This window comes from Panthera onca, chromosome X (assembly GCF_046562875.1).
Source record: "Panthera onca isolate mPanOnc1 chromosome X, mPanOnc1 haplotype 2, whole genome shotgun sequence".
In the NCBI taxonomy this organism is placed as follows: domain Eukaryota; kingdom Metazoa; phylum Chordata; class Mammalia; order Carnivora; family Felidae; genus Panthera; species Panthera onca.
In genome coordinates this window covers 5,433,756-5,457,370 of record NC_138357.1, presented here as the reverse complement: position 1 = coordinate 5,457,370, position 23,615 = coordinate 5,433,756, and the positions used below count along the sequence as shown (strand labels likewise).

At 55.6% G+C, this 23,615-nt stretch overlaps 2 protein-coding genes and 1 long non-coding RNA gene across 3 annotated transcripts; all 3 read left to right on the top strand.

Moving 5' to 3' along the window:
* Positions 1-12,356: 12,356 nt before the first annotated feature.
* Positions 12,357-13,708, top strand: LOC145714574 (uncharacterized). The gene is made up of 3 exons (XR_014136903.1): positions 12,357-12,441; positions 13,294-13,396; positions 13,553-13,708. It is a non-coding gene; the product is annotated as an uncharacterized LOC145714574 (long non-coding RNA).
* A 167-nt stretch (positions 13,709-13,875) lies between these two features.
* LOC145714442 (melanoma-associated antigen 9-like) lies at positions 13,876-15,472 on the top strand. The gene is made up of 2 exons (XM_081793941.1): positions 13,876-14,493; positions 14,626-15,472. Exons 1-2 carry the CDS (start codon positions 14,240-14,242, stop codon positions 14,957-14,959), a joined length of 588 nt encoding a protein of 195 aa, XP_081650067.1. The 5' UTR covers positions 13,876-14,239; the 3' UTR covers positions 14,960-15,472.
* LOC145714452 (uncharacterized) lies at positions 15,455-20,634 on the top strand. The gene is given in 3 exon segments (XM_081793957.1): positions 15,455-15,689; positions 16,466-17,037; positions 17,039-20,634. Coding segments are annotated over 3 exon segments (1,110 nt in total). The 3' UTR covers positions 17,342-20,634.
* Positions 20,635-23,615: the final 2,981 nt, after the last annotated feature.

Below are 23,615 nucleotides of genomic sequence, written 5' to 3'. Positions count from 1 at the left end.
TGTAACGCCACCAGATAGGAAAGGCTCCTTTGCTGCTGGTCTCTGCAGTACACGGGAGGCTTCGTGGCTTCAGGGCTCTACTTGGTCAGGTGGAACCTGGGCCCCTGACTCCACCTTCCACGGCCTAGGTTGGGCCTTTTCTGACACCTTCCCAGGGGACCGGGGTCCAGAGGAAATGGCCCAGACCCCGTGGAGCACTCAGCACAGCCGCTGTGATGCGGGGCCCTCCGTGCCTGCTCCTGCTGTCCTGTTACCTTGCAGAGCGGTAACGTCAAAGATGCTAAACCCCGCCCAGCTCCTGGTGGGTCACACACAACTTTCTTCCTTCCAAAATGTACACCCTGGGACCGGGTTCACATCGTGGTCTCCACTGTCCCCAAGGACTTCCTTAGTCTGGAAGGGGAGACGGAGCACCCAACTGGGACTCCACGTGGGAGCTGGGCCGGATGCAGGAGCCCCGGGAAGGGAATCGTGAGGGGGACCGGGCCAGGAGTTAGGACTCCCGGAGACAGCGACCTCGAAGCCAGACCACAGGAGAGGGTAGCACGGGGTCTGACCCTGACACGGGCTCCAGGTGTGTCAGACATCAGTGCTGGCCAGACGAGCGGCGGGCCGGGCCAGGGGCCGGTGCCCGGCAGGGGGTGAGAAAAAGCGGCTGGAGGGCTGGAGGGCTGGAGGGCTGGTGGTTGCAGGCGAGGGTGAGGTGAATGCAGTGGCCAGCAGGGCTGGAGAAGGCAGGCCTGGGATGTGGCGAGGATTTGTGTCCACAACGGATGCGCTCCTTCTGGGCCGTGGCTGAGATAGACCCTCGGGGTGTGAGGTGACCCAACAGCAGGGGAAGGGTGGTGCCTTCGGGGGATGGGGACCAGGAAGGGGGTGGCTCCCGGGACACTGGGAGCAACGGTGGGGGGGGGGGGGGACAGGGGGATGTTAAAGGATGGAGTCCAGGGGGTGGGGGTGGGGGCGGCCGAGGGCAAGGCCACAGAGCCAGGCTTGCCCGGTGGAGATGCCGGGCCTCGGGCCCTGTAACCTGGAGCTCGGCGCCCTCCCAGTGGGCACCAGGCTGTGTGGGAGCCGCGGAGAGTCAAGATTGAAATTGCTTTCCCTTCAGCGTGGCTGTCCTCCTGGCCTGGTCAACTGTGCTCTGCTGGAGTCGCCCGGCCTGGGGTTTGGTCCCTGTAAGGCGGCGACACGTCTGGGTCGTCTCCGGGGCCGTTGAAGCCCTGAGGGCCAGTCATTTCTCCCAGAGGGTCCCGAGCACGGAAGCTACCTGAGACAGACTCGTCTGAGCGGTGGTCATGGGTCCCAGGGTTGTAATGCTGGGACTGAGAAGGTTTAGCCAAGAGAGACTGGGATTTCCATCATGCCCTTCTTCATGTAGACTGAAGATGGCACAGTGGCTATTTCTTCTTCAGGGGACGAGCTGAGCCTCCTGCCCTAGACTGTTAACCCCAGTAGAGATTCGGGGACTCTTGAAACAAAGAACATAAGGCAACAGTCCTACAGAAGACTTCGGACCTAACAGTGCCTAAATCCAATCAAATCTCTGCCTGCTCTCTGTAGAGCGCCACACTGTGTCTTCATGAATCTTCTTCTCTCCCACATCCCTCCCACCAATAGGTCCTGTCCCTGTCAGTAACCAACAGAGCTCAGGGGCTCTCAAGGGCCACAGTGAAATACCGCTTCCACTCCTTAAAGAGCTCACTGAAGGGAAAATCCTTATGTGTGCAACTAAAGGAAGCCGAGATGCTGTGGAAGAAGAGATGCTAGGAGCCCCCTCCTGAGAAACCACCAATGATTTTGAAATGGTGGCTTTGTTTTACTTTTGCCTCCCATTTAAATCCTTATCCTCTCAGGGCACGGCCATACAAGACACGCTGACGTCTGGAATGAACGCTTGGTAAACCTGTCTAGAAGCACACAGCCCACGGAGCAAGCCTGACTCTAGACCTGGGGCTCCATCGAGGGTTCCAGCCATTGGACTGAAAGGCACCTTGGGAGACCCTCTCTCAGACCCTCTTGGTGTTCCCCTTTTAGACACAAAGTATGGACTCTCAGAGAGGGCCAGTGACGCTCCTCAGTGGTGGAGCTGGCACAAGGAGCTAAGATCCTCGCAGGCAGGGCCCTTTCCTCCTATCCAGAGTGAAGATTAAGAACAAAGTTGTCCAGACGCCTAGAGAACACGTATCCCCAAATCCCCTGTCCCATCCTCTCACCTATGGCGAAGATGACTTTCATTTGGGTTTTGTGCCACCCCATACCCAGACTCTCCTCTATTTTCAGATACTTCATATTGGTTCCGTCTAGTCACGTCTAGCTAAACAAGTAGGAATGGTCCCTGGGAGTGAGTCTGTGTAAAGCAGGCCCTATGAAAAGTAGCCCCACAGTAAAGAACGTTATTCAGTGTCTCTCCTATCAAGGTAATGGCAGGAGAGGACACACGGGGTGGGGTGGGAGTGGGCTCGGGACAAGAGAAGCAGGGCAGGCATGGCAGTGGACCTGTGAAGTGCTTTGTGTCAACAGAACGGAGTATATTCTGAACTTGCAAATCAAGTAATTAAAGGGGGAAATACCGAAGGAGATCCAATTTGCAAGCAGGAGGCCAGAAATCTGGGAGAGCGGAAGCAAAACCACCATATGGAAGAAAGGAAATAGGGCTTCAGAGGTAGGCTTGAGGGACCCTGAATCCAAGTGTCTGCAGGAGGTGATCTGCAAAGGGCATACTCAAGTGCTCCCAAAGTGAGCAGGTCTTGGGCAATGAGAAGGTTTTCTATAGGGAACAAACGGAAACTAAAGACAATCCCCTTGTGATCTGGAGAGGGATGAGCTGAGGAACATGGAGAAGCACAACAAGAGACTCTCAAGCACAGCGGAGGAAGCGGCTGTTCACGCCTAACACCGGCGCGTTGGGTAACGCTGTGTCTGAGGTGTTGTGGGTAAAACTGAGGTTGAGGAACAAGACGAATGCTCACACCGTGCTCCATCACAGCCCTACTCTGGGGACAACATGACCCGGGGGCAAGAAACCAGGACTTTTTGTTGAAAACAGGCCCAACTAACCAGCAGGAGGAGTTGGAAGAGACCAAAGAAAGAAACGGGGGGGGGGGTAGGCGGCAGGAAGAAACGGGGGGGTTACCAACCAAACCCTACTCTGAGGAAACTTGACCTGGGGGCAAGAAGACAAGATTCTTTGAGCCTATCTGAGCAGGACCAACTAACCATCAGGAACAGTTGGAAGAAAACAAAGTGTGAAGTGAGGGGGGCAGGAATAAAAGGGGGCTACCAACTGGAACAAGCGCTGAGGAGAACTTGACCGTGGGGCAAGATAACAGGACATTTTGTTGGGGTCTCTCACAGCAGGACCTACTAACCAGCAAGAGTAATTGGAAGACCCAAAAGGGAAGTGAAGGTGGGGGCAGTAATGATGGGCTACCAAGTGAGACACCACTCTGAGGACAACTTGATGTAGGGGGCAAGAAAACAGGAGTCTTGGTTGCACACAATCTGAGCAGGACTAACTAACCAGGAAGAAGAGTGGGAAGAGACCAAAGACAGAAGTGTGGGGCACGCAAGAAAACCTAGGGCAAGAAAACAGGACTCTTTGTCGGGGTCTATCTGAGCAGGACATCTAACTAGGAGGAACAGTTAGAAGAGACCAAAGTGGGAAGTGTGTGTTGGGGGAAGGGGGAATAAGATGGGAGCTATGACTGAGACCCGACTCTGAGGACAACTTGACTTAGGGGACAAGAAAATAGGACTCTTTGATGGGGCCTATCTGAGCAGGACCAACTAAGCAGCAGGAACTGTTGGAAGAGACCAAAGCTGGAATTGGGTGGGGACAGGAATAAAGGGGGGCTAACAACTGAGACCCTACTCTGGAGACAACTTGACCTAGGGAGCATTAAAACAAACAATACTCTTGGTGGGGCCTATGTGAGCAGGACCAACTAACACGCAGTAACAGTTGGAAGAGACCAAACCTGGAAGAGTGTTGGGGTCAGGAAAAAAAGTGGGGCTAACAGTTGAAACCCAACTCTGGACAATCTGAGCTGGTGGCAAGAAAATGACTCTTTGTTGGGGCCTATCTGAGCAGGACCAACTAACCAGGAGGAACAGTAGGAAGAGTCGAAAGCAGGAAGTGTGTGTGTGTGTGGGGGGGGGGGGGAAAGCAGGAATAAAAGGGGGTACCAACTGAAACCCTAGTCTGAGGACAACTTGACCTGGAGGCAAGAAAACAGGACTCTTTGTTGAGGGCCATATAAGCAGGACCAAGTAACCAGCAGGAACAGATGGAAGAGACCAAAGCAGAAAGTATGTGGGGGGCTGGAAGAAAAGGGGTACTACCAACTGAGCCCCAACTCAGAGGACAACTTGTCCTGGGCGCAAAAAAACAGGATTTTTTGTTGGGGCCTATCTGAGCAAGACCAACTAACAAGCAGGAACATTTGGAAGAGACCCAAGCAGAAAGTGTGTGTGTGGGTGGGGGGCAGAAATCAAAGAGGAGGCTACCAACTAGGACCCTCCTCTGGTGACAACTTGATCTAGGCCGCAGGAAAATAGGACTTTTTGTTGAGGCCTATCTAGGTAGAACAAGTAACCAGCAGGAACAGTTGGAAGAGACCAAACCAGAAAGTGTGGGCGGGCAGAAATAAAAGGGGAGGCTACCATCTGAGACCCTACCCTGGGGACAACTTGACCTAGGGAGCAAAACAAAACAAAACAAAACAAAACAGGAATCTTGGTGGGGCCTCTCTGAGCAAGACCAACTAACCAGCAGGAACAGTTGAAACAGATCAAAGAGGGAAGTATGTGGGGAACAGGAATAATGGGAGGGGGGATACAAACTGAAACTCAACTCTGAGGACAACTTGAACTCGGGGCAAGAAAACAGGAGTATTGTTGGGGCCTGAGAAGGAACATCTAACGAGTAGGAACAGTTGAAAGACACCAAATCAGGACGTGTGTGTCGGGGGGTGGCAGTAGTAAAAGGGGGACTTCCCAACTGAAATCATACTCTGAGGACAACTTGATTTGAGGGCAGGAAAACAGCACTTTTTGTTGGGGCCTATCTAAGCAGGACAAACTATCCACCCGGAACAGTTGGAAGAGACCAAAGCAGGAAGTGGGGGGGGGGCAGGAGTAAAGTGGGGGGGGGGCACCAAAGTAAGACCCTACTCTGGGGAAAACCTGACCTAGGGGGGCAAGAAAACAAGACTCTTTCTTTGGGCGTATCTGAGCAGGACCAAGTAACCACAAGGAGAATTTTGGAAGAAACCAAGGAGGGAATTGTGTGTGGTGCATGAATAAAAGGGGTGCTACCACCTTAAACCCAACTCTGAGGACAACTTACTTTGGGGCAAGAAAACATGACTTATTCTTGGGGCCTATCTGAGCAGGACCAACTAAACAGCAGGAAGTGTTGGGAGAGAACAAAGCAGGAATGGGGGGAGCAGGAATACAAAGGGAGGCTACAAATGAGAACCTACTCTGGGGACAACATGACCTAGGGGAGAGAAAATAGGACTCTTTGTTGGGCCCTACATGAGCAGGACAAACTTACCAACAGGAGTGGTTGGACGAGACCAAGGAGGGAAGCGTGTGGGGTGCAGGAAACAAGGTGGGCTACGAACTTAAACCCAACTCTGAGGACAATTTACCTGGGGGCAAGAAAACATGACTTATTCTTTGGGCCTATCTGAGCAGGACCAACTAACCAGCAGGAACAGTTGGAAGAGATCAAAGCAGGAATTGGAGGGGGGCAGGAATGAAAAGGACGCTACAAATGAGACCCTACTCTGGGGACAACTTGACCCAGGGGACAAGAAAATAGGACACTTTGTTGGGCCCTATATGAGTAGGACAAACTAACCAACAGAAGAGGTTGGAAGAGACCAAGGAGGGAAGTGTGTGGGGTGCAGGAATAAAAGGGGGGCTACCAACTGAAATCCAACTCTAAGGACACCTTGACCTGGGGACAAGAAAATAGGACTCTTTGTTGGGACCTATCTGAAAGGGAACAACTCACCGCCAGGAACACTTGGAACAGACCAAAGTGGGAAGTGTCAGTTGGGAGGGGCATTAATAAAAGGAGGGCTCCCAACTGACACACTACTCTGAGGACAACATGACCTTGGGGGCAAGTAAACAGGACTCTTTTGCGGGGCCTATCTAAGCAGGACCAGCTAACCAGCAGGAACAGTTGTTAGAGACCCAAGCAGAAAGTGTGGGGAGGAAGGAATAAAACGGGAGGCTACCAACTGAGACCATACTCTGGGGAAAACTTGACCTCGAGGGCAAGAACAGGACTCTTTGCTGAGGACCAAGCAGGACCGACAAACCAGCAGGAACAGTTGGAGCAGACCACAGTGGGAAATGGGGGGACAGCAATAAAAGTGGGGCTACCAATTTACACCCTCCTCTGAGGACAACCTGGAACAAGAGAACAGGACTCTTTGTTAGGGCCTATCTGACCAGGACCAACTAACCAGCAGGAGAATTTGGAAGAGACCAAAGAGGGGTGTTGGCTTAAAAGGGGCCTACGGACTGAGACCCTACTCTGAGGACAATGTGACCTGGAGCAGGAAAATAGGACTCTTTACTGGGGCCTATCTGAGAAGTACCAACTAAGCAGCAGGAGTAGTTGGTAGGGATCAAAGCGGGAAGTGGTGGGGGAGGGAATAAAAGGGGGGCTTCAAACTGAGACACTACCCTGGGGACAATTTGAATTAGGGATCAAGAAAACAGGACTCTTGGTGGGGCCTATCTGAGCAGGACCAACCAACCAGCGGGTACAGTTGGAGCACACCGATGTGGGAAGTGTGTGTGTGGGGGGGGGCAGGAATAAAAGGGGGTCTACCAACTCAGATCCTACTCTGAGGACAACTTGACCTAGGGGGCAATAAATCAGGACTCTTTTGGGGGCCCTATCTGAGCAGGACCGACTAACTCACAAGAACAGTTGGAAGAGGCCAAAGTGGGAATTGGGGGGGAAGAAATAAAATGGTGGCAACCAACTGAGACCCTACTCTGAGGACAACTGGACCTGGGGGGCAACCAAACAGGAAACTTGGTCTGGGCCTCTCTGAGCAGGATCAACTAATCAGCAGGAAGAGTTGGAAGAGACCAAAGCGAGAAGTGTGGGGGTTCAGACATAAAACAGGGCAACCAAGTCAGACCCTACTGTGAGGACAACTTGACCTTGGGGGCAAGAAACGGGACTCTTTCTTCGGGGCTATCTGAGAAGACGCACTCACCAGCAGGAACAGTTGGAAGAGACCAGAGCAAGAAGCGTTGTGGGACAGGAATAAAAAGGGGGCTACCAACGGAGACAGTACTCTGACGGCAAGTTAATCTGGGGGTAAGAAAACAGGACTTTTTCTTGGGGCCTATCTGAGCAGGAGCAACTAACTAACAGGAGAAGGTGGAAGAGGCCACGAAGGGAAGTGTGTGAGGTACAGGAATAAAAGCGGGGGCTACCACCTTATACCCAACTCTGAGAACAACTTGACCTGGGGACAAGGAGACACGATTATTTTGGGGCCTATCTGAGCAGTACCGACTAACCAGTAGTAAGAGTTGGAAGAGAACAAAGCAGGAACTGTGTGTGTGTGGGGGGGGCGCAGTGGCAGGAATAAAAAGGGGGCTACCAATTAAACCCTACTTTGAGGACAGCTTGACCTAGGGGCATGAAAATAGGACTCTTTGTTGGGGCCTATCTGAGCAGGATAAAGGAACAGTTGCAAGAGACTAAACTGAGAAGTGGTGGTGGGGGGCTATAAAAGGGGTGCTACCAACTAAGACCCTACTCTGGAAACAACTTTACCTAGGAGGCAGAAAATAGGTTTCTTTGATGGGGCCTATCTGAGCAGTACCAACTAAACCAGCAGGAAGGGTTGGAACAGTGCAAGGCGGGAAGTGTCGGGGGGGCAGCAATAAAAATGGTGCTCCCAACTGAGACCATAGTCTGAGGACAGCTTGACCCTGGGGGCCAGAAAACAGGACATTTTTGGGGGGGCCTATCTGAGATTGATGTGTAACCAGCAGGAACATTTGGAAGAGACTAATGCAGGAAGTGTGGGGGGCAGGAATAAAAGGGGGGGGGCTAGTAACTGAGACCGTACTCTGAGGACAACTTGATCTAGGGGGCAAGAAAACAGGGCTCTTTGTTGGGACCTATCTGATAAGGACGAACTAACCAGCAGGAACAGTTGGAAGAGAGCAAAGCAGGAAGTGGGGTGGGGGGGGAATAAAAGGGGGACTACAAACTGAAATCCTACTCTGAGGACAAGTTGACTTGGTGGCAAGAAAATAAGACTTTTTGTTGTGGCCTATCTGAGCAGGACCACCCAACCAGCAGGAAAATTTGGAAGGTCCAAACCAGGAAGGTGGGGGGGCAGGAACAAATGGGGGGCTACAAATTGAGATGCTACCCTGTGGACAACTTGACAGACGAGGCAAGAAAACATGACTCTTATTGGGGCCTATCTGAGTCGGACCAACTGACGAGCAGGAACAGTTGGACGAGATCAAAGCAGGAATTGGGGAGGCAGGAATAAAAGCGGACACCAACTGAGATCCTACTCTATGGACAACGTGACCTGGGGGGCAAGAAACCAGGGCTCTTCCTTCTGGCCTATCTGAGCGGTACTACCTAATCAGCAGGAAGAGCTGGAAGACACCAAAGCGGGAAGTGTGGGAGGCATGAGTAAAAGGGGGGCTACCAACTAAGACCCTACTCTGAGGACAACTTGAACTGGGGCAAGTAAACAGGGCTCTTAGTTGGGGCCTATCTGACCAGGACCAACTAGCCACCAGGAGTGGTTGAAGAGACCAAAGCAAGAAGTTTGCCAGGGCAGGTATAAACGGGGGCTACCAACTGAGACCCTAATCTGAGGATGACTTGACCTGGGGGCAAGAAAACAGGACTCCCTTTTGTGGCCCATGTGAGCAGGACCAAGTAACCAATAGAGCAGTTGGAATGGACCAAAGCAGGAAGTGTGGGGGGGGGGGCAGGAAAAAAGGGAGGCAACCAACACACACCCTACTCTGAGGACAACGTGACCTCGGGGGCAAGAAAACAGGACTCTTGGTTCGTGCCCATGTGAGCTGGACCAACTAACCAGCAGGAACAGTTGGAAGAGACCAAATCAGGAAGTGTGTTTGGAGGAGTGGCAGGAATATAAAGGGAACTACCAAATTAAACCAGACGCTGAGAACAACGTGACCTAGGGGCATGAAACTAGGACTCTTTCTTGCAGCCTACTTGAGAAGGAACAATTAACCAGCAGGAACACTTGGAAGATACCAAAGCAGGAACTGGGTGGATCAGGAATAAAAGGGGGCTACCAACTAAGACCCCACTCTGGAGACAACTTGACCTAGGGGAAAGAAAACAGGAATCATGGTGCAGCCTATCTGAGCAGGGCCAACTAACCAGCAGGAAGAGATGAAAGAGACCAAAGTGAGAAGTGTGGGGGGGGGAGCAATAAAAGGGGGGCTACAAACTTAAACCCAACTCTGAGGACAACTTGACCTGGGCCAAGGAAACAGGAATATTTGTTGGGCCTTATCTGAACAGGACCAACTAACCAGCAGGAGTGGTTGAAAGAGACCAAACCAGGAAGTGTGTGTGTGTGTGTGGGGGGGGGTGGTCAGCAGGTACAAAAGGGGGGTGTCAAATTAAACACAACTATGAGGACAACTTGTCCTAGGGGCAGGAAAATAGGATTCTTTGTTGAGACATATACAAGCAGGACAAACTAACCTATAGGAACAGTTGGAAGAGACCAAAGCAGGAAGGGGGAGGCAGGAATAAAAGGGGTTAGGCTACCACCTGAAATCCTACTCTGAGGTCAACTTGACCTAGTGGAATAAAAATAGGACTCGTAGTTGGGGCCTATCTGAGCAGGACCAATTAACCAGCAGGAACAGGTTGAAAAGACCGAAGCAGGAATTGTGGGGTGGGCAATAGGAATAAAAGAGGGGGGCACAAACTGAGTCCCTACTCTGATGACCACTTGACCTGGGCGAAAGAAAATAGGACTCTTTGTTGGGCCCTATCTGAGCAGGACCAAGTAACAAGCAGGAACCGTTGGAAGAGACCAAAGTAGACAGTGTGGGAGGGCAGGAAAATAAAGGGGGGGCTACCAAGTAAGACCCTACTCTGGGGACAACTTGATCTAGATGGTAAGAAAACAAGACTGTTCGGTCCTATCTGAGCAGGAGCAAATAACCAGCAGGAGCCTTTGGAAGAGAACCAAGCGGGAATGGGGGGGGGGATAAGAGGGGGGCTGCCAAATGGGACCCAATTCTGAGGACAACTTAACCTGGCGGCAAGATAATAGGACTCTTTGGGGGCCAATCTGAGTAGGACCAACTAACCAGTGGGAACAGTTGGAAGAGGCCAAAGCAGGAACTGGGGGGCAGGAATAAAAGGGGGGCTACCAGCTGAGACCATACTCTGAGAACAACTTGACAAAGCGGGCAAGTAAATTAAGACTCTTTTGGAGCCAGTATGAGTAGGACCATCTAACCAGCAGGAAGAGTTGGAAGAGACCAAAGCAGGAAGTGTGGTGAGTAGGAATGAAAGGGGCCTAGTAACTGAGACCCTACTCGGAACACTACTTGACCCAGGGGGCAAGAAAACAGGACTCTTTATAGGGGCCTGTTGAGCAGGACCAACTACACATCAGGAATCGTTGGAAGAGACCAAACCGGTAAGTGGGAGGGAGCAGGAGTAAAAGGGGGGCTGCCAACTGAGTCCCTACTCTGAGGACAACTTGTGTTGGGGACAAGCCAACAGAACTCTTTGTTGGGACATATCTGAGCATGACCAACAAACCAGTGATTACAGTTGGAAGAGACCAAAGCAAGAACTGTGGGGGGGGGGGGGCGGTGCAGCAGGAATAAACGGGGGGGGGGGTGGGGGCTACCAACTGCAACAATACTCTGAGGACAACTTGACATGGGGTCAAGAAAATAGAACACTTTGTTGGGGCCCTGTCAGAGCAGAATCAACCAACCAGCAAGAACAGCTAGAAGAGACCAAAGCAAGAAGAGAGGGGGGAGGAATAGAAGGGGGGCTACCAACTGAGACACTCCTCTGAGGACAACTTGTCCTAGGAGCAAGAAAACAGGAGGCTTTGTTCAGGCCTATCTGAGCAGGACCAAGTAACCGGCAGGAACGGTTGGAAGAGAGAAAAGTCGGAAGTGTGTGTGGCGGGGTGGCAGGAATAATAGCGGGGACGGGCCCAGGCTCTTCTGCAGCAGGTGTCGGGACTTCATGGAGATCCGCAGGGCCCATCCCGCCCCGGGGAGAGGAGATCAGCCTGGGCCGCGGTGCCGGGCTACCTGTAGAGGGTGGCCGCAGGCCCCGTCCACTCAACTGTGCCTCGGGGATCTGAGGAAGCTGAGGACCTTGGGGTGAGGGACAGGATCCTAGGTCAGGAAAGGGCAGGGACACAGGACGGGGCCACGGTGTCCAGGTGGGGGTCAGAGGGAGGACTGAGGGACTCAGGTCCCCAGGACAGAGGGGACGTCCCAAAGTTCAAGACCTCACGCCTTCTGAGAAGGGCCCTTGGGAGGCATGGGGACTCGCGGAGGAGAGTCGGGCCAGACTTCCGCAGCCGGGTCTCAGAGACACCGGAGGAGGCGCAGGGGGCGGGGGGAGCACTGGGACACCTCAGTTCTGAAGAGGGCAGGGCCCGTGTCCTGGGGCGATTCCTAATGAGGAGCAGAGGGATCTGCAGGCAAAGGAGCCAGGACCCCACAACAGAGTCAGTCCGCGCAGGCCCCCGGGAGGGATGGGGACACTGGGCGAGGCTGGACTTGGGCATCCGGGTCTCGGATCACCCGGACCGGGGAGTGGGGGTCGGATGGGTGAGCTGGGGAGAACCGAGGACCCGCTGTCGGTCGGGAGCAGCCGCTCCGGCGGGCAGAGGGGAGGAGGGCCCAGGTGCTGTCAGGAGACCAGGTCCACCCCAGCCCAGAGCTACGAAGTCAGTCCGTGCCGCAGGCCCGGGGAGCCCCTGCATCGGGTGGCCAGAGGTGGCGGGCGCCCCGTCCCTGAGCCTGGGCGGTGCGTCCCAGAGACCTTCGGACCCTGGTCTGAGGGGCACGAGTTCCCTTCGTCAGCGGCCACGCGCCCAGGCCATCCCCGGGGTGCAGGAGGCCACGGAGGGAGCACCGAGGGAGGGACTCCGGCCCCCAGAACGGAGGCCCCGGCCCGGAAGGCGACCCCTAGCGGCAGCCTAGGGAAGCCCCTAGTGGGACTGAGGCCCCGCGGGGTGTCTGGACTTCCGCATCCGGGTCTCAAGAGACTGGCGGGGCGGGGCGGGGCGGGGCGGGGCGGGGCGAGGGGGCCTCGGCGTCGTCGGCGTCTTCCGGCCTGCGCCTCGAAGCCCGTCGGGCGCGGGAAGGGCGCCGAGCCTCGTGGGCTTCGAGGTGAGGCCCAGAGGGAGGAGCGAGGGAGCCGGGACCCAGAGGGGAATGAGTCCGGCGGTGGGGGCGGCGGTGGAGGCCGCAGGGTGGCGCGGCCACGACGACTGTGACCAGGGCGTGAGGCGTGGGCGGCCTCGGGCTCTGGGTCCCAGCCCGACCGAGAGCTGGTTGCGCGCGAGGAGCCGGCGTCAGGCGGCAGAGCCCGAGGCCCAGGCCTCCCAGGGAGTCCGGATGGGGACGAGAGGACAGGGCTGAGGGACCCCAAGGAACCCATGTGAGCCCCTGCCATCGGCCCCGGGCCTCCCCGGACTTGGTCGCCTCGTGCGACGCCAGCCGCCTTGGCCCGGACCTCGCCGGGCCGGGAGGGCTCTGGTGGGAGGCAGCGGGCCCGGGGCTCCCCGGGAGAGCCGTGCGGGAGGACGGCCGGAGGCCCCTTGGACCCCAGCCCCGGGGCCGCCGTCGGGAAGCCGCCCCCGCGGTGGGTCTGGGCGAGGGGAGGGCCTTGGTGTGCGGGGCTGGACCCCGGTCAGCCGAGGCAGGATCCCGGGCCCTGGCCGGGGTGCAGGGGAGAGAGGAGGCGCTGCCTCCCAGCCCAGGACACCTACGTAGGGCCCAGGAGGCCTGCCCTGCCGCTCGGGTCCGCTCTGGCTGTCAGCGGAGGCCCAGAAGGGGCAGGTCCAGGCTGGATGGGGTGGGGGCTCCCGGGGTGGGGGGGCGCCCAGAGTCCTGGCCAGAACCTCCTGGCCGCAGTGGGGGGTGGGGGCCCGGGGCGGTGCACGCGGTCTGCACCCACCCTGAGACCCTGAGGCGCCCCCTCTGTCCCTCCCTCCCTCCCTCCCTCCCTCCGTCTTCCAGGGGCTCGGAGAGCTCTGGAGTTGAGGCCTTGGTCTGAGGCAGGAGTCCCGAGGTCACAGAGCAGAGGAGGCGCGGCCGCGTGCCAGTCGGTTGTCCAGGCGAGGTGCGTGCTCCGCGCGTGGGGCCGGGGGCTCGCCCATCCCACCCCAGAGGGGACCCCTCGGCCCCCAACCCCCACGCGGCCCCGCTCTCAGGCCTGGGAGCTCGGGCTCTGTGGGCTGGGCCTCCCCCTGAGGAGCCACCCCTCATCTGTGTTCAGGGTCTCGCGACCATCATGCCCCTGGGTGAGAGGGGTGCGCTCTGCAAGCTTAAGGAGGAGCCAAGAGAGGTCCCGCTGCCATGGGATGCACCGCTGCCAGAGCCTGAGGACAAGGAGGTGGAGTTGAAGAAGGAGGAGGTGGAGGAGGTGGAGGAGGAGGTGGAGGAGGTGGAGGAGGTGGAGGAGGTGGAGTTGAAGAAGGAGGAGGTGGAGGAGGTGGAGGAGGTGGAGGAGGAGGTGGAGGAGGTGGAGTTGGAGGTGGAGGAGGTGGAGTTGGAGGTGGAGGTGGAGGAGGTGGAGTTGAATGTGGAGGAGGAGGAGGTGGAAGAAGTGGAGGTGGAGGTGGAGGTGGAGGACGTGGAGTCGGAGGAAGAGGAGTTGGAGGAGGAGGAGTTGGAGGTGGAGTTGGAGGTGGAGTTGGAGGTGGAGGAGGTAGAGTCGGAGGAAGAGGAGTTGGAGGAGGAGGTGGAGTTAGAGGAGGAGGTGGAGTTGGAGGAGGAGAAAGCAGAGGAGGAGGAGAGGGGGGGCCCGTCTCCCTCCTCCTCCTCCTCCTCCTCCTCCTCCTCTTGCTCCCTGTCCTCCTCCTGCTCTGTCCTCATTCTGGTCCCCCTGGAGGAGGGATCTGCTGCTGCCCGGTCCCCGAGTCCTCCCCAGAGCCCTCGGAGCACCTGCCCCTCCCCCAGTGCCATGGCAGGCGCTCCGGGGAGCCAGTCCCACCAGGGCTCCAGCAGCCCCGATGAGGAGGGGTCGAGCACCTGGGGGGCCCCGGCAGGGGCCCAGGCCTCGCTCCCAGATGCGCTCCGCGTGAAGGTGGCTGGCCTGGTGCTGCTGCTGCTCCTCAAGTATCGCACCAAGCAGCCGACCACACGGGCGGAGATGCTGGCGGCGGTCAGCCGAGATGACCGGGACCGCTTCCCCGTGATCTTCCGCCGAGCCTGCGAGTATCTGCAGCTGGTCTTTGGAGTCGACGTGAAGGAAGTGGACCCCCGCGAGCACTCCTACGTCCTGGTCAGCATCCTGGGCCTCAGCTGCGATGAGACGCCGAGTGGTAGGGACGGCATGCCCAAGACCAGCCTCCTGGTGCTGGTCCTGTGGGTGATCCTCCTGGAGGACGACCGTGCCCCTGAGGAGGCGGTGTGGGAAGCGCTGGGGGTCATGGGGGTGTATGCCGGCAGGGAGCACGTATTCTATGGGGAGCCCAGGGAGCTGCTGACCGAAGTCTGGGTGCAGGAAGGGTACCTGGAGTACCGGCAGGTGCCCGGCAGCGAGCCCGCACGCTACGAGTTCCTGTGGGGTCCCAGGGCCCACGCAGAAACCAGCGGCGTGCAAGTGCTGCAGCACATCCTCGCGGTCAACAGCAGGCAGCCCGGGGTCTCCGTGTCTGTCCGAAGAGGCTGTGAGCCATGAGGAAGAGCGGGCCTGAGCCCGAGGGGCAGCCGGGCCCGTTCCCGCCTGGGGTCGAGCAGCTTCTCCTGCGGGGCACGAAGCCAGGCCACTTCTCGCCTGCGAGTGCGAGCAGAGCGGGCGCTGGGCGTTGTGAGTAGTGGAGGGCCAGGGCGGCTTGGGGGAAAGCGGGGCCAAGAGCACGTTTGGGTGGGTTCTTGTTCTCTGTCTACGTGGCCTCGGAAATCGATCTTTGTTTCCTCGAGGAAGTTTTCAGATGTTGTTCCTTGTCATAGAAGGTTTCGTGAGCTTCGGGCTCAGCGTGGGAGTGGCACCCACGCCACAGGTGTTCGAGAGTCAGAGTTTTGCCGTTTGGTGCAACGAGCTGGGAACCCTTCCGTCCTCGTTCGGGATCCAGAAGGGAATCGCGGTGCCTGGGCTGGGCACAGACAGGGATGTCTTGCAAACGTGAAGACCTTGGCAGTAAACGGATGGTTTCAGGACATGGAGAAGTAAAAGATGTTCGTTCTTGCTTCTCGTCCCTTGTCGTCTGTCATTCTGGACAAGGGACATAGAGATGTGTGCCTGCCTTTGCTTGGGTCTCCAAGAAAGGAGGAGACACCCGATCTGAGCAGAGGTCCCCAGCTCACTGGGACATTTGTGGCCGGACATTCGCCGAGCTCTGCTCACTCTCGGAAGGGCCCTGTGTTGGCAGTGAGGACACTAGGAGAGGCAGGACACGTCTCGCCCATAGGTGACTATCTAGCAGCTGCGGTCCCCATGGGAAGGCAGGGAAAGGTCCCCTAAGAGGAGCAGAAGAAATGAAAGAAGGCTGAGGCGGTGGGGCTCCAGGGGGGGAGCCCTGCAGTGGAGATGCCCTGCCCGAGCCAGGCTGGCCTGGGATCTCGGTTCAGTGCGATGCCTTCCGGGCAGCTGATCACAATGTAGCGGGGAGGGGACAGTGGCTGCGGTGGGCTCCCTGCCTCTGTCTCCAGGAAGTCGGGGAGTGAGAGCCTGGATCTGAGGCGCACAGACTCAGCTGTGCAGAGGGCGGGGGCACGGCCCGAGCCGGTCAGAGTCAAGGTGAGGATCCCGGAAAGGATGGTGACAGAGGTGGGGGCCTCGGTCTGGGATGCCTGGTTCGGGCCGGCAGAGAGAAGGGGCCCGGCCGGGCAGCAAGGCGTGCACGTCGACATGTGAGGGAGCACGGCCGGCCCCCCATCCCGGAATCCAGGTCAGTCCAGCCGGCAGCCCGAGAGACCCCGGCAGGGTGGTCAGGCGGAGCCCTTCTCCCAGCGGGGCTAAGGGTGGTAGACTCGGGGCCCCAGAGGGATGGGCCCAGGCTCTTCCTGGAGCTGGTGTCTGGACCTGAGGGAGAGCGGTAGGGCCTACTACACCCACCCACCCTGGGTAGAGGCGTTCAGGCCCCGCTGAGGCCCCGGGGTTTCTGGAGAGGGCAGCCGCAGGCTGCGTCCACTCAACTGTACCTCGGGGGTTTGAGGGAGCTGAGGACCTTGGGGTGAGGGACAGGATCCCAGGTCAGAAAGGGCAGGGGCACGGGCCGGGCTAGGGAGTCCAGGTGGGGACATGGGGGGGAGGACCGAAGGACTCAGGTCCCTAGGACACACAGAAGGAACCTGCCAGAGTTCGGGCACCCGCGTCCTTCTGTGAAGGGCCATGGGCAGGATGGGCATTTGGGTGGACAAGTCGGGCCGGACTTCCACAGCGGAGTCTCACAGCCACGGGACGGGGTGTGTGTGTGTGTGTGTGGGCGGGGGGAGGCGGCTGGGACACCTCAAGTGGGCAGAGGGCAGGGCCTGGGTCCTGCGGCCATTCTTGGCGAGGATGCAGAAGGAGGACAGAGGGAGCCTGGGCCCCTCAACAGAGTCAGTCTGAGCCTTCCGAGTGCCTGCCCCTCCCCCGCTGACATGGCAGGTGCTCCGTGGAGCCAGTCCGATGAGGACCCCAGCAGCCCCGATGAGGAGGGGTCCGGCAGCAGAGGGGACCCAGGAGGAGCCCAGCCCTCGCTCCCAGACGCATTCAGCCTGAAGCTGGCTGACCTGGTGGCATTCCTGCTCCTCAGGTATCGCACTCAGCAGCCGACCGACCACACAGGCGGAGATGCTGGCGGCGGTCAGCCCAGATGACCAGGACCACGTCTCCGTGATCTTCCACCAAGCCTGCGAGTATCTGCAGCTAGTCTTTGGTGTTGACGTGAGGGAAGTGGACCCCAGAGACCACTCCTTCTTCCTGGTCACCATCCTTGGCCTGATATGTGATGGGATGCTAAGCAGTAGGCAGGGCATGCCCACGGCCAGCCTCCTGGTGCTGGTCTTGGGGGTGGTCCTCCTGGAGAACAACTGTGCCCCTGAGGAGGAGGTGTGGAACGTGCGGGCTACCAACTGAGACCTACTCTGATGACAACGTGACCTAGGGGCAAGAAATCAGGACGCGTTATCAGGGCATACGTGAGCAGCACCAACTAACCAGCAGGATCAGTTGGAAGAGACCAAAGTGGGAAGTGTGTGGCCACCATGAATAAAAGGGGAGCTAACAACTGAAAACCAACTCTGAGGACAACGTGACTTGGGGGCAAGAAAACAGGACTTTCTTTTGGGGCTTATCTGAGCAGGACCAACTAACCAGATGGAACAGTTGGAAAAGACCAAAGCAGAAAGTGGGTGGGGGGGCTACCAACTGGGATCCTACTCTGAGGACCACTTGATCTAGAGGACAAGAAAACAGGACTCTTTGCTCGGGCCTCAATGCGCAGGACCAACTAACCAGCAGGAATATTTGGTGGAGACCAAAGATGGGAGTGTGTGCTGGGGAGGGGTGGCTGGAGTAAAACGGGGGCTACCAACTGGAACCCTACTCTGAGGACCACTTGACCTGGGGGAAAGATAAAAGGACTCATTGTTGTGGCCTATTTGAAGAGGACCAACTAACCGGCAGGAGCAGGTGGAAGAGACCGAGGCGGAACTTTGTTGGGGGTAGGAATAAACGGGGGGCTACCAACTGAGAAACTACTCTGAGGGCAACTTGAACTGGGGGCAAGAGAACAGGACTCTTTGTTGGGGCCTATCTGAGCAGGAACACCTAATCAGCAGGACCAGTAGGAAGAGACCAAAGCAGGAACTGTGCGGGGGGCAGCAGGAATAAAAGGGGGGCAACCACCTGAAACCATTCTCTGAGTAGAACTTAACCTGGGGGCAAGAAAAAAGGACTCTTTGTTGGGGCCTATCTGTGCCGGAGCAACTAACCAGCATTAACATTTTGAAGAGACCAATGCAGGAAGTGGGGGAAACGAATAAAAGGGAAGGCAACCATCTGAGACCCTATCCTGAACACAATTTGACCCGGTGGCAAGAAACCAGGACTACTGGTGCGTGTCTATCTGAGCAGGACCAACTAAGAAGTAGGAACAGTTGGAGGAGACCACAGCGGGAAGAGGGGGAAGGGAACAAAGGGGGACTAAACACTGAAACCCTACTTTGAAGACACCTTGACCTGGGGCAAGAAAATAGGACTCTTTCTTGGGGGCTATCTGAGCCGGACCATCTAAGCAAAAGGAACAGTTGGAAGAGACCAAAGCAGCAAGTGGAAGCAATAAAGGGGGCCTACCAACTGAGACCCTACTCTGAGGACACCTTGACCTGGGGGCAAGTCAACAGGACTCTTTGCTGGGGCCTATCTGAGCAGGACCAACTAACCAGCAGGAACAGTTGCAAGAGACCAAAGCGGGAAGTGGGGAGGGGCAGGAATAAAAGGGGTGCTACCAAGTGAGACACTACTCTGAGGACAATTTGACATAGGGGGCAGGAAAACAGGACTCTTGGTGGTGCCTATCTGAGCAGAACCAACTCATCAGGAACATTTGGAGGAGACCAAAGCAGGAAGTGAGTGTGTGTGTGTGTGTGTGTGTGTGTGTGTGTGTGTGTGTGTTGGGGGGTGGCAGGAATGAAAGTGGGGCTACAAACTGAAAACCAACTCTGAGGACAAATTGACCTGGGGGAAGAAAATCAGTCTTTGTCGGGGCCTATCAGAGCAGGTCCACTTAACCAGAAGGAACTGTTGGAAGAGATCAAAGTGGGAATTGGGGGAGGACAAGAATAAAAGGAGGGTACAAACTCAGACACTACTCTGAGGATAACTTGACCTAGGGGGCATGAAAACATAACTCTTTGTTTGCCCTGTCTGAGCAGGAACAATTAACCGGCAGGCACATTTGGAAGAGACCAAAGTGGGAAGTGAGGAGGCAGGAATAAAAGAGGGGTACCCTCTGAAACCCTACTCTGAGGACTCCTTGACCAGGGAGCAAGAATATAGGACTTTTTGTTGGGGCCTATCTGAGCAGAACCAACTAACAAGCAGGAATACTTGGAAAAGACCAAAGCAAAATGTGTGGGGTGAGGCTGCGAGTATAAAGGGGGCCTACCAAGTGAGACCCTACCTTGGGGACAGCTTCATCTAGGCAGCAAGAAAATAGGACTTTTCGTTGGGGCCTAAGCAGAGCAAGGATCCAGCAGGGACATTTGGAGCAGACATAAGCGGGAAGTTGGGATGTGCAGGAATAAAGGCAGGGCTACTGCCTGCAACTCTACTCTGAGGACAACTTGACTTGGGGGCAAAAAAACAGGACTCTGTGTTGGGGCCTATCTGAGCAGGATGTACTCATCAGCAGGAACAATTGGACGAGACCAAAGCAGGAAGTGCGGGGCGGGGGGCAGGAATGGGTGGGGGGGGCTACCAACTGAGACCCTACTCTGAGGGCAACTTAACCTAGGGGGCAAGAAAACAGGACTCTGTGTTGGGACATAGGTGAGCAGGACCAACTAACTAGAAGGAACAGTTAGAAGAGACCAAATAGGGAAGTGTGTGGGGGGTGGGAATAAAAGGGGAGCAACCAACTGAGACCCGACTCTGAGGACAACTTGACTCAGGAGGCAAGGAAACAGGACTCTTTGTTGGGGGCCTACCTGACCAGGAACAACTAACCAGCAGGAGCAGTTGGAAGAGACCAAAGCGAGAAGTGAGGGAGGGGCAGGAATAAAAGGGGGACTACCAACTGAGAACTTACTCTGAGGACAACTTGTCCTGGGGCAAGAAAACAGGACTCTTGGTTGGGGCCTATCTAAGCAGGACCAGCTAACCAGCAGGAACAGTTGGAAGAGAGCAAGCGGGAAGTGGGGGTGGGGCAGTTATAACAGGGGGGCTAAAAGCTGAGACCCGACTCTGAGGACAACTTGACCTATGGGACAAGAAATCAGGACTCTAAGTTGGGGCCTATGTGAGCAGGACCACCTAAGCAGCAGGACCATTTGGAAGAGACCCATGCAGGAAATGTGGGGGGTGCGGGAATAAAAGTAGGGCTACCAACTGAGACCCTACTCTGAGGACAACTCGACCTAGGGAGTAAGAAAACAGGACTCTTCTTTGGGGCCTATCTGAGCAGGACCAACTAAGCAGCAGGAACTGTTGGAAGAGACCAAAGCAGGAAGTAGGGGGCGCGGGAATAAAAGGGGGCTAACAACTAAGACCTTACTCTGGGGACAACTTGACCTAGGGGGCAAGTAAAGAGGACTCTTTGTTGGGCCCTATCTGAGCAAGACCAAGTAACCAGCAGGAATAGTTGGAAGAGATCAAAGTGGGAAGTGGGGGAGAGAGAATAAAAGGGGGGCTACAAACTGAAACACTACTCTGAGGACATCTTGACATGGGGGTAAGAAAACGGGACTCTTTGTTGGGACTATCTGAGGAGGACCAGCTCACCAGTAGGAACAGTTGTTAGACAGCTAAGCAGAAAGTGTGCAGAGGGGGTAGGAATAAAAGGGGGCCTACAAACTGAGACCCTACTCTGAGGACAACTTGACCTAGGGGGCAAGGAAACCGGACTCTTTGCTGCAGCCTATCTAACAAGGCCCAACTAATCAGCAGGAACAGTTGGAGAAGACAAGAGCTTGAAGCGGGGTGGCAGCATTAAAGTGGGGCTACCAACTAAGGCCCTACTCTGAGGACCATGTAACCTGGGGCCAAGAAAACAGGACTCTTTGTTGGGGCCTATCTGAGCAGGACCAAGTTACCAAAGTAGTTGGAAGAGACCAAAGGGGGAAGTGTGTGGGGGCAGGAATAAAAGGGGGACTACCAACGGAAACACACCTCTGAGGAAAACATGCCCTGGGGGCAAGGAAACAGGAATTTGGGGGGGGGGGGTCTGAGTAGGACCAACTAACTAGAGGGAACAGTTGGAAGGGACCAAAGCAGGAATTGTGTGGGTGAGGCAGCAGGAATAAAAGTGGGGCTGCCAACTGAAACCCTACTTTGAGGACAAATTGACCAGGGGGCAAGAAAATAGGAGTCTTTATTGGGGTCTACCTGAGCAGGACCAAGTAAGCATCAGGAACTGTTGGAAGAGACCAAAGCAGGAAGTAGGGGGTGCAGGAATAATAGGGGACGCCAACAACTAAGACCTTACTCTGGGGACAATTTGACCTAGGGGGCAAGTAATTAGGACTCTTTGTTGGGCGTATCTGAGCAGGACCAACTAAGCAGCAGGGATAGGTGGAAGGGACGGAAGCGGGAAGTGTGGGAGAGGGAATAAAAGAGGGCCTACCAACTGAAACCGTACTCCGAGGACAACTTGACTTGGGGGCAAGAAACTAGGACACTTTGTAGGGACTATCTGAGGAGGACCAACTCACCAGTAGGAACAGGTGTTAGACAGCTAAGCAGAAAGTGTGCGGAGGGGGTAGGAATAAAAAGGGGGCTACCTACTGATATACTTCTCTGAAGACAATGTGACCTAGGGGGCAAGAAAACAGGGCTCTTTCCTGGGGCCTATCTTAGAAGGATCAACTAACCAGCATGAGCAGTTGAAGAGACCACCTAGGGAAGTGTTAGGTGGAGAAGGAATAAAACTGGGGCACCCAAAGGAAACCCTACACTGAGGGAAACTGGGCCTCGGGGGCAAGAAAAGAGGACTCTTTCCTGGGGCCCATCTGAGTAGGACCAACGAACCATCAGGAATAGTTGTAAGAGACCAAAGCAGAAAGTGGGAGGAGGCAGAAATAAAAGGGGGGCTATCATCTGAGACCCTACTCTGAGGACAACTTGACTTAGGGGACAAGAAAATAGGACTCTTTGATGGGGCCTACCTGAGCAGGACCAACTAAGCAGCAGGAACTGTTGGAAGAGACCAAAGCGGGAATTGGGTGGGGTAGGAATAAAGGGGGGCTAACAACTGAGACCCTACTCTGGGGACAGCTTGACCTAGGGAGCAATAAAACAAACAATACTCTTGGTGGGACCTATGTGAGCAGGACCAACTGACTCGCAGTAACAGTTGGAAGAGACCAAACCTGGAAGAGTGCTGGGGTCAGGAAAAAAAGTGGGGCTAACAGTTGAAACCCAACTCTGGACAATCTGAGCTGGTGGCAAGAAAATGACTCTTTGTTGGGGCCTATCTGAGCAGGACCAACTAACCAGGAGGAACAGTAGGAAGAGTCGAAAGCAGGAAGTGTGTGTGTGTGGGGGGGAGAAGCAGGAATAAAAGGGGGTACCAACTGAAACCCTAGTCTGAGGACAACTTGACCTGGAGGCAAGAAAACAGGACTCTTTGTTGAGGGCCATATAAGCAGGACCAAGTAACCAGCAGGAACAGATGGAAGAGACCAAAGCGGAAAGTATGTGGGGGGCTGGAAGAAAAGGGGTACTACCGACTGAGCCCCAACTCAGAGGACAACTTGTCCTGGGCGCAAAAAAAAACAGGATTTTTTGTTGGGGCCTATCTGAGCAAGACCAACTAACAAGCAGGAACATTTGGAAGAGACCCAAGCAGAAAGTGTGTGTGTGGGTGGGGGGCAGAAATCAAAGAGGAGGCTACCAACTAGGACCCTCCTCTGGTGACAACTTGATCTAGGCCGCAGGAAAATAGGACTTTTTGTTGAGGCCTATCTAGGTAGAACAAGTAACCAGCAGGAACAGTTGGAAGAGACCAAACCAGAAAGTGTGGGCGGGCAGAAATAAAAGGGGAGGCTACCATCTGAGACCCTACCCTGGGGACAACTTGACCTAGGGAGCAAAACAAAACAAAACAAAACAAAACAGGAATCTTGGTGGGGCCTCTCTGAGCAAGACCAACTAACCAGCAGGAACAGTTGAAACAGATCAAAGAGGGAAGTATGTGGGGAACAGGAATAATGGGAGGGGGGATACAAACTGAAACTCAACTCTGAGGACAACTTGAACTCGGGGCAAGAAAACAGGAGTATTGTTGGGGCCTGAGAAGGAACATCTAACGAGTAGGAACAGTTGAAAGACACCAAATCAGGACGTGTGTGTCGGGGGGTGGCAGTAGTAAAAGGGGGACTTCCCAACTGAAATCATACTCTGAGGACAACTTGATTTGAGGGCAGGAAAACAGCACTTTTTGTTGGGGCCTATCTAAGCAGGACAAACTATCCACCCGGAACAGTTGGAAGAGACCAAAGCAGGAAGTGGGGGGGGGGGCACCAAAGTAAGACCCTACTCTGGGGAAAACCTGACCTGGGGGCAAGAAAACAAGACTCTTTCTTTGGGCGTATCTGAGCAGGACCAAGTAACCACAAGGAGAATTTTGGAAGAAACCAAGGAGGGAATTGTGTGTGGTGCATGAATAAAAGGGGTGCTACCACCTTAAACC

Bases quoted from the DNA above. Each gene is read 5' to 3' on its own strand.
- LOC145714442 (XM_081793941.1), top strand. From the start codon at position 14,240: ATGGCAGGCGCTCCGGGGAGCCAGTCCCACCAGGGCTCCAGCAGCCCC. The intron at 14,494-14,625 runs GTATCTGCAGCT...GCCCAAGACCAG, and splicing joins ATCTTCCGCCGAGCCTGCGA to CCTCCTGGTGCTGGTCCTGT.